General features: G+C 40.5%; 1 protein-coding gene across 1 annotated transcript in view; it reads right to left on the bottom strand.

The window, feature by feature from the left end:
* Window positions 1–10633, bottom strand: part of Ar (androgen receptor) — a 174462-nt gene that overhangs the window by 6842 nt on the left and 156987 nt on the right. Inside the window, exons 5-7 of the mRNA NM_013476.4 lie at window positions 5255–5399; window positions 1371–1501; window positions 368–525 (exon numbers count right to left, since the gene is read on the bottom strand). Of these exons, the coding sequence (NP_038504.1) occupies window positions 368–525; window positions 1371–1501; window positions 5255–5399 (434 nt within the window). The remainder of the gene's footprint in view (window positions 1–367; window positions 526–1370; window positions 1502–5254; window positions 5400–10633) is intronic.

The raw sequence follows: 10633 nt of genomic DNA, 5'->3' as shown, positions 1-10633 counted from the left end.
CCATTCTCCCTCTATATCCCTTCTACACAGACAAGCACACGCACACTCGCAGGTCTCAAGAAAAAGAGAAGGAAAAATATCTAGGCCTGTTTTGTCTGTGTGGGGAACTCATCTGCCTTAAGCTTCTTCCCTGCAACCCAGCTTCTCTGTACTCAACTCCTCCACCCCTTTCACAACATCCAGCTGGGACACTGTGACCTGTGTTCCTTTCTTCTCCATTGCATTTTCTTTTTGGACCATACTCAAAGCCAGAGGCAAATGGAAGCACCTCCCAACAGGTGGTGCCAGACCCTAGAAGAGCTTATTATTATCACTGGGCTCTATCAAGCTGCTCTCCCTGATAAAGAACTCTGTGTAGTTCACTTACAGGCTGCACAGAATCCAGGAGCTTGGTGAGCTGGTAGAAGCGCCTTGAGCAGGATGTGGGATTCTTTCTTTTGCATGCAATGATGCGATCGAGTTCCTTGATGTAGTTCATTCGAAGTTCATCAAAGAATTTTTGATTTTTCAGCCCATCCACTGGAACTGATGTGGGATGAAGAAAGAATGGGAAGAGGCAGCATGCCCATGAAGGAACATTAGTAAAAGCACCAAGTTTTCTGACCACAAACTTGATCTCCCACCCCCACACAGAAGGCACCATTTATTGGGCTTTTTCTCAGTTGAAGTCTGTGTGTCTGGGGAATTCAGAATGAAGGACTTTCTACTCCTAACATGGAGGGAGTTAGGGAAAATTGACTAAGGTTTTTGTTTTTTTGTTTTTGTTTTTAACTGGTTTTTCCTTGTACCCATTTCTCAGGTCCCAAACAACTTTTCCCCCCTCCATCCAACTGTAACTTAGACACTCAAAAACCTGGCTTATCAAATACTAAATGCCTCCATTCTCCCCATTCCACTCTGCTTAGAGGAAGTATTAAAGAAAGCTTCCTTGGCTGCCAAGCAAGCCCTGTGTTAGTTTCTTAAATCAGCCTCCTTTGGTTGTTAGAAGAGGAAATGTACTCTGGGAGGTGATCCTTCCTACTGTACTCCTCTGTGAGGAATGCAAGGTATCTCATGCCTATTTCTACAGTAGAGGCCACCCCAGAAAATTTTAGAGGTCTACTCTAACCTCCTTAAAAGGCCTCATTTCAGTGAAGGAATGAGAATGGAGAAACTGGTAGAGGCTGAATCCTACCAATGAAACTGATATCTACACAGGAAATTGGTCTTTGTAAGGAGAAAGGATACTGAGGGGACATGGAAGGTGGAGGGAGGGAGAGAGAAGGGGAATGTCCAGGAGCTGTGTTCTCCCTAACATTTTAGTGGGAAATAGGGGTCCCCTGGAGCTTCTGTGCTCCTAAGTGCTCTCCTCTGTAACCCCAAGCACTCACTAATGCTGAAGAGCAGCAGTGCTTTCATGCACAGGAATTCCTGGGGGGTTATTTGGAGCCATCCAAACTCTTGAGACAGGTGCCTCATCCTCACACACTGGCTGTACATCCGAGACTTGTGCATGCGGTACCTAAGCAAGAGACACACAGATGAAGAGGAAAAAGGAGGGGAGGCTTCCCACCAGCTCACACGAAATGTTTCTTGTTGTCCCTCCCACTCTAGATTCTCTAAGAAAAAAAAAATCTGGCTATTTGTCCTGGTTAGACTATAGTGACTATAGTTCCCCCTGTGCCCAAAACTTGTGATACCCTGATACGGACTCATCTTCCCTAGTCAGGATATGGTTTAGCACATGGAATTTCCAGGTCTGTATTTCCTTTCTGTTTCCTGAGTCAGGGACAGGAAAGCATAAGCAAATGAACACAATGGGCCAGGCACATGGTCTCCCTGACTACAGAGCTAAGATCACAGCTAAGGCCAGAGCCAGAAGCAGCCACCTAGGCAGCCCATTTCAGGATTTCTCAAGGCGACATCTCAGGCAAGCTCCTCTTCCATGTAAGAAAACCAGGATTTGCAAGTAGCCACAGGTGTTTATCTTGTCAACACCCCTGCCTGCCATTTCCTGTAATAGAAATTTAATCATTTCTTTAAAAACACCTAGGAATAGATACACACTGCACATTGGCCTTTCACAATGAGTTCCAGTGCTTCTAAATGTGCTAGGGGTGTTTTGCAATGTCTATCTTTGATGTCCTCTGCAGAGGGGAGCCCACTCCCTCATAGACTGGCTGTTCCTTACCGCAGTTTGGGAGTTGTTAACATCTGTGATCTGCTTTCTTATAGTGAGTTGTGAACAGATTATCACATTATCACCTATAAATTATATAGAGAAGTGGCCAAGGCTCAGACAACTTCAGGGTGGAGGCAACCTCTCTGTTCCATGTCTGGCTATGGCAAGCCTCTAAAAAAGACAACTAATAGGCCTTTAAGTTCAGAACACTCTCTCTCTCTCTCTCTCTCTCTCTCTCACACACACACACACACACACACACACACACACACACACACACACACACACAGAGAGAGAGAGGCAGACAGAGACAGAGGCAGAGAGACAGAGAGATGGAGACAGAGTCAGAGAGACAGACACAGAGAGATGGTGACAGAGTCAGAGAGACAGACATAGAGAGACAGTGGGGAGAGAGAGGAGAGTTCATTTCTAGCATGTGAAGAAAGGAAGAGGAATTTGACACCAGCTTAACTGCCTAAGTGATGAGGACAAAGACCTCCCATATGGACTATAAAGGCCATGTTTTGATATCCTAGTTCCCAGAGCCTGGGCACATGCTAAGAGCAGGCTTGTCATTGCCTGGGCAGAAGCTCTGCAACCTATCTCATAGAGACCTTGGCTGCCCTGGAGAAGGAGAGAAGGTAGCAGGTGGTGAATTATTCAATCCAGGCTGAAATCCAACTGGACAAGGGAAGTGTTTAGATGGTATCACAAGTCAATTGAGCAGAACAATGCTGCTCTAAGCTCTTTTACCCTAGAGGACATCTGAGTAAGTTCTGCTGCCCCTGGAGCCAGGCTCGGCTTCTGTCTCCATTGTATTTGCAAGCCTCTGTTGATGTCAACACTGTAGTATTTGAAATCATGGTCCTGGCATAAAAGATTCCTAGAATATTGCTTCAGGCCCCTGAGACAGAAATGATAGGGAATGGATGGGAGAAAAGAGGAATAAGTAATGAAAGGAATTCAAAGAGGAAATAAACAAGAAGCAGGGGGAGAGAATTGGGAGATAATTAAAGGGAGGAAAGGGAACGGACAGTAGGGTGAAAATAATGGGTAGTATTGGGCTTCAATGAGCGAGCAGAAGGAGGCATTGGTAGAAGTGTAGATAAAAGGGAAAATAAAGATTGGAAAACACTGAACATAGTGTCTGGTGTATGGAAAGTGTGTAGTTAATGCTGTGTAAGGAAGGTGGTGCTATGTTATTCATTGTTATAGCATTCTATGGTGAGAGCTATATGACTCAGCAAACTGCAGCCAATTCTCCATGTTTATAGAGCTAGAATTTAAGCCCATTGCAACACAGGATTTCCACAAAGGGGGGGAAGAATGAAGAGAACTTTACTGAGAATATGGCTTTGGTTATTCCATAGAGCAGCACATGGGTTTTCCGAACTTTAAGTCCCCATCTCTGTCTCTCTGGGCCTCAGTTCACAGCAATTAATGATTCTCAACTGGAGAGTACAGCCTTTCCAGTGGACAGTAGAAATGTAGTGGGGCATTTTTCTGTCAAAATGACTGAAATCTTACTTATCAAGCAAGTATAAGGAATACTAAGGGCAAAACTGCATAACACTTTGCACAATGAAAACATCATTCCAAAATGTCAACAGTTACATATGTTGAGAAATATAGGCCTAGATATTTGTAGGGACTGTAATGGTTGTAACGCAATGGATTCCTACAAATGGAAGGAAGCCTTGTCTTAGGACCTTTGTGGATTGATAGATCTAAGCCTGATGCCATCAGCAGTTCTATGGTATCTTCTCATGAGATGAACAAGACCTAATTACAAAGCTGAGGCAGGGTGCCACAGGCATATGTGGAGGGAGAGGGAAATTGATATTTAGAAATTGATCATGGTGAACTCTAAAGGTTTCAGGGTTCTGCAGAAGGTGGAGCTAGTGCTTGAAGAGTTGATTCAATGCAGAATAGCAGGGTCTCAGTGGAAGGCAATGAACAGTTATAGGGCTTTACAAAGTCTGCCCCCAGAAGATGGCATCATGGGTAACTCTTAGAAGGTCTGGAAACCAAAATCCTACAGGCTATTCTTAGCTTCTGACTACCAGGGCTGGCTAGGTTGAAAGAGAGCAGTTGAGGACACTTACTCTGCCTTTCATGGCACTGCTATGCTTTAAAGGAACCACAGGCCTGTGGATTTTATTTAAAGGCCCAAAGGGAGAAGGAGTATAATTCCTGTCCTCACTGAAAGGATTCCCTGTAATGAACCAAGCTCAAGGTTCTTGGGACAGTTATTCTGGTCAGCTCTAGTCACAGTGCCACTGGAGAATATGAGAACACTAACAAGAAAGGGGAAAGGAAAATGAGAATGGGATCCCTAGTCTATCCACTTACCTTGCCTTTTAGTTCTCTCCCGTCCCTCTCCCAACCTTTCCTTTCCTTTTTCCTTTCTCTTTCTTTCTCACCCAGAGAAAGAAGATGTTACTCTGCAGCCTAGGTGAGTGGCTGGCTTTGAATGGCCTAGAAATGCAAACTTAATCTTGAACTCATGATTCCCCTGCCTCTGTTGTTTGAATGCTAGGATTCTTTGAATCACTATTCTTGGACTAAGTGATTATTTTAAGTCTTCATTTTAAAAATTATTTTCTTCATCGTAGGCCAGAAAGACCACATCTATCAATTCTCATTTAACGTGTTTGCTGCTCTATGAGAAAACTGAAAATTTCAGGAACCTGAAAGTCAGAGACATTAAGGAGTCTTATCCAAAGATCAAGTCATGGATAATAGCTGAACTAAGTAAGACCTTAGGAGAGAATGTGATTCCAAAATCTGAGCCCTTGGCCAAATTCATGAAAGATAAATATAGCAGGTAGGAAGACAGATATGAATTAAATCTCTTAAGAAAAAGAAAATGTTAGGGCCAATGTCAATTTCATTTTGGTACATATAAACTCCCACATCCTAAAAGACATGACTATCTATAAAAACAGATCAGATTATCATGAGAACTCAGTGAGACAGTTTTAGGAAGTAGAGAGCATAGTCTGGCATGAAAGCAATTGCTCAACAAATAGTGACTGACAGAAGTCCCCAGCGAGAGCAAAGGGACCAAAGGCTGATTACAAGAGTACTTACTCATTGAAAACCAAGTCAGGTGCAAAGTAGAGCATCCTGGAGTTGACATTAGTGAAGGACCGCCAACCCATGGCAAATACCATCAGTCCCATCCAGGAATACTGAATGACCGCCATCTGGTCATCCACATGCAAGTTGCGGAAGCCTGGAGTAGAAGGGGAAGAAGCAAAGTCAGATTGGCATTGGTGGGCTCAATTATGGGCCCCTGGGCCCCTGCTGTGCTGAAAATTTGGCCCTCGCACAGCCAGCCAGGAGCCTTAAACACCATCACTGATAGCTATTTAGGAACGGGTAGTAAAGAAGAAAAGTCTGAATGGTGGGGCTGTATTCATTCTCTTTCACTGAGCTCTTTAATGAGATTATGATGGCACCAGAAAGGGTGCTGATGCTTAGAAGAGAGTCACAGCCTAACACTACTTATAACAAGTTGACTCTTTTCTGAGCCCCTTACTTCTGTTACTAATTTCATCTTCACAAGGAATAAAATAGGCACAGTTATTATCCCCACCCTGTGCATCAGTGAAAATGAGTTACAGAGAAGCCTAGGAATATGTTCAAGGTCATTTAGTTGTATCTAGCAGACTGATTTCCCAAGCCCACATTCTTGATCATTACACCTTTGGCAAGATTCACTTTAATTGCCAGTTCTCCTACGTGGACAGGACTTCTCACTTTACAAAGCTGTCTTCTAGTTGTAATCTGATGTTAGCCATGCCACAACCCTGGGAAAGGGATAATCTTACATATCTGTAAATTATGAGAGGTAGTTAACACACATTGCTTTCTCTGCAGCCCCCTTTAGGCTTTTTTTTCCTCCATGAATCTTGTACCCCATTTTTAAAATTTCTTTAATTAAATAGGAAAAATTGCTATTTAACTTTACCCCTCCTAATTTTATATCCTCCTGCTATTCATAAGCTGTTATTTTTATACAGAAATAGCCTCTGTATGGCTTGCCTGACTAGGTTAATTTCTTGTCACCTGCCTTCTGATAATTTAGGTCCCAGTCCTTCTTTAAAACTTACAACTTGTCGAATGCCTCATGTTTTTCCACGCCTCTGCTCAGGCGGATGCCTTTGCTTATGATGTAACACTAACTTATGTTTCAATTTGTTTTCCAAAACTACCTCGTCTGTGAAGCATTTTCTATATTATTCAAGAACATGGACCCATCATGATTCTTTACCTTTTCAAGGAACCTGGAGTGGAGTATATTTAGCAGACTAAAGACCTCAGTTCAAAATATTATGATTTATAAATGGACACATCTTTCTCCTCTACAAGACTTCAAGCTTAGCTTCCTATTCTTCTTTGCCCCCTAAAACATATATAATACTCAGTGCTGAGTATTTGATTGGGCACTTGAAAAACATTAGATGAATAAGTATGGGGCCTCAATATTTTTTATTCAATTTTTATAGAATGGGAATTTGATTCCTTCCAAGTGGCTTCTCTTAAGTTCAGGAAGAAGCCTCCAAAAAGTTGCATCTGTAATAACACATATCTAGAACATATATAACCAAATTTTCCCAGAACTTTCCAAATCTTTGCATAGTTAAAAATTTTAAAGCATTACCCCACAGCTCAACCCTACTAGTACCTCCTTTATTTTTCTCATACAATTTCAGAATTATAATTAAGACTATTAGAGCAAGCATCTGTGAATTGACCTCATTTGATACTCATGACTCTAAGTCATAAAGAGGCTTTTTCTATATAAAACAAGGCAGTATGCCATTTATTTTATCAACACGGAATCTGAAGATTGGGACAGTTATGTGACTTGCCCAAGGTCATGCAGTCAAGGTTGAACTGAAACTGGAACCCATGTTTTAGTTTTCACCTCCATTCCTGAGTGATTTCATGATGGTTATAGCTCAGAGATTATGTGGCTCATTTGCTTTTTCTTCTTTATGAGCTCAAGTGTGAGGTCTTCTCTATCAGAATGCTCTCCACCCACTCACCTACACACTCACTCCCTTCCATTTTCATTTTATTTTAGATCTCAAGTCTCCCAGTCCTAAATTCTTCTAGAGTCCCCCATAGCACCACTCTTGGCAGTAATCCTAGTTCCCAGGCCTGTGCTTCTCTCTTCATTGTATTGACAAATGAACAGATTTGCTGGAGCCTCAAACTTCAGAGCATTTCTCTTCTGGAAACATTTGGTATAGAAGAATCCATTGGCTAGACTCCTCCTTATAGAAGTCAAGAAGATGGGCTTAATGAGAGCATATTTAAGGTTCATATGGTCGAAGAGTCCTGGCAATTTGAACCCTGAGCATCTATGCTGTGATGTAGTAGACAGGAAAAAATGGTTAATAAGTTTTGATCTTCTGGTGAAATGTGTGACTCTGAAGATGCATGGAGGGGAAAGTATTAAACTGTGCAGGTATCAAAGAAATTCTCTGTACAGATGCTTCCCCCACTCTCCAATACCAGAAAACTAACAAAAAGGTAAAAGGGGGACATTACCGTTAGGCTGAAATACTAATTAATAGTACTCAGAGCTGCTTAATACTCAGACACCAACAATACTTGTGCACACACCAACAACGAAAAACACTTGTTTTTCTGATATAGGTACATTCTGTTTGTAATACCTGACAGTTTGTTTAATGCATAGCCATTGAAGTAGCCTGTTCAGGCTGCATGGCTAATAAGGGAAGGCAGGGGGAAATGGTAGTGTCAGACAATGCTAAACTGTTCTGGTGAAATACAAAGGAATTATGCTCAGGTTTTGAGATACAACCAACAAGGAATAGATGACATTTCTTTGTTTTCTGATTAGAATCCAATCAACATTATTACCAGCAATCATCTATACCACTGGAAATATACAGCTTCGTGTCTGGGACAGTGTGTCAGAAACAAGGCCTTGAAACTTCTCGTGCTCCAGTGCAATGACCAGCCAACATCTTCAAAGACAGTTCAAACCGGAGGTCAATATCTGAACTCTATGGAAGGCTGGTGGCAATTCAGATTAAGCTTAATGAAAGCTCCAATCATCATAATTATAAGCTATAATCTAGAGAGCAGCTACTGTGTTTTTTGTCCTGTACTAGGTATTCTTTATACATAAACTCTGTGCTAATGACAGTTTACAAAGTGATCTACCGTCTCTAAAAAGAGATGAGGGAAGAGCAACACAAAGTCCTATGATATACTCAAGGTTATATATCAACTCATAGCTAAGATTCCAATCAAGATCCATCTGATTACAAATATATTGTGTTTATATAATTGATTCAAGTGTCTCCTATTTAATTAGAATTATTAATGTACCAGGAACCTCATGAGAAAATTTCCAGATATTATCACCACCACAGAAAATGCACAACAAAATTCATCTGACTAGGTTCTTGTATAGGACAGAAACTCAAATGTTGAATGTGCAAATTACTTGAACTAGTAGGTGATTATGGACAATCTGAATAGCCATTTTTATGAATGCAGTAATCAGCTTCCTTTAGGAGCTATTCTTCTAAATGATTCAGTGTCAGAGGTCATTTCTTCTGGAAAGGCAGATACTAAACTGATTTTGGCTTGCAGATTTGTTAGTGTGAGGAATAGGTTTCCCATGCTGAGGGGTTGAGACATTGACAGCCATGATTTCCAGGTACAAGAGATTCTGCCATGTCTAAGACCACTTAGTTAGAAATCAAATGATCTGAGTGTAAGCTCTGTTTCCATTGTTAAGTAACTAATGCAATAATTTAGTTAACTTCTTTGAGCTATGGTGTGTGAAATAGAAATGACGATCATTTTTGAGACTCATATATGAAGAGGTTGTGAATCCTATAAAATGAGACATGTTAAATATTTGGAAATTGATACTCTCCATTAAAAATGGCATCAAGGCATCCAGCTGGATACATGATAACAATGCTTTTTTTTTTTTCTTGTTTGCATTGTTGCTCCCCATGTGAACTCTCAGTTTTGGCACAGTGTATATCCAGCCACAGTCCTTGGGCTTCCTGCCCAGTAATCTTAATGGCTACTTAAACACAGTTTTCTGACACAAGAAAGTAGTAGGAAAGTTCTAGAAGCTGGGACTGGGGCCTTGTGAGTTAGAAATACAAAACAAGTTCTTGATAATCAAAATGCAATGTTTTCAAAGTAGAATGGCCATTATATGATTCAAGTGGCCTTCTAGGAGGTTTTGACCCTCACTGTAAAGCCAAGAATGACAGAAATGGAGGGCCATTACACACAATTGCTAGAGTTGATAAGTTGGGAGTGATTTGGAATTAGGAGAGTCTGGGCTCAAGTTGTGTTTATTTTATTTCATATGTGTTTACTGTCTGTCTGTCTGTCTGTCTGTCTGTCTGTCTGTCTGTCTGTATGTCTTTCTCAATGCATGCATTCTCTTCTTTAACTTAAGATCATCACGCCTTTTGTGAAAATTTAATTATATGTAAAATAGAAGAGGTTTCTACTTCATAGGGCATTCTTACGATAGTCCAATCAGAAAACTGCCCTTTTCCCCCACTACAGATTTCTGTCTGAACAGCAGTTTTCATTAAGGCATGGGTTAATATTTGACTTGACAGAAGGAGACTTGGTTGTTGATATTTCAAAAGAATCTTTGAATCATATAATCTGAGGATTGGGAGAATCTTTAAAGAACATATGCTCCACTGCCTTTCAAATTGAGTTCCAAGAGCCACAAGATTGTATGACAGTGACTAGTAACTTATGGCTTAATTGGGGGTAGTGTTGAGGAAGATGAGATGGTGAAGTATTGAAGATTAGGAAGATTCTAGCTTTAAATCAATGGAGTCATTTGTATTTGTGTACCACTTTTAAAGAAATAAGCAATTTGTTTGCTAAAGGAATGTTTGTGAATCCATAGATAAAAGATATCTAAAGCTTTCCTAATCAATTATAGTTAAATTAAAAGACTTGATTAAATTACAGATGGCCTAGCCAGGAAGTTGGTTCCTATTCGCTACTGGAGGAATCCCAAGAAAAGTAAGTTAATCGCTTGGTAATTCTTACTGTGCTATAACCTTTCTCCCCACTATGATTTCTAAAGTGCAGTAAAAAAATTAAGGGTTCCTTGAAGTGGAGTTTAAAAATCATCAAGTTAATCCAAAATACTCTTGGTACATACAAATAAAGAAACAATCCTAGAAGGGTAAAGGATCAAAAATATATATATATGGGTTTTGAGCAGAGCTAAGATTAGAACCTAAGTATTCTGAATTCCAATTTTCTTTCTACCATATCATATAAGAATTCCCATGGGATAGCTCAGGCTTAATATTACCTCTGGTGTGAACCTCCATGTTTACACATAGAAGAACATCTTGATGTTTATGTAGCTGTAACTATAAGATATGTGATTTGGGCTTAAATAACAAATTATGATTACTGTGT

The sequence above is a fragment of the Mus musculus genome, chromosome X (genome assembly GCF_000001635.26).
Source record: "Mus musculus strain C57BL/6J chromosome X, GRCm38.p6 C57BL/6J".
NCBI lineage: Eukaryota > Metazoa > Chordata > Mammalia > Rodentia > Muridae > Mus > Mus musculus.
This window is presented reverse-complemented; position numbering and strand designations above follow the sequence as displayed.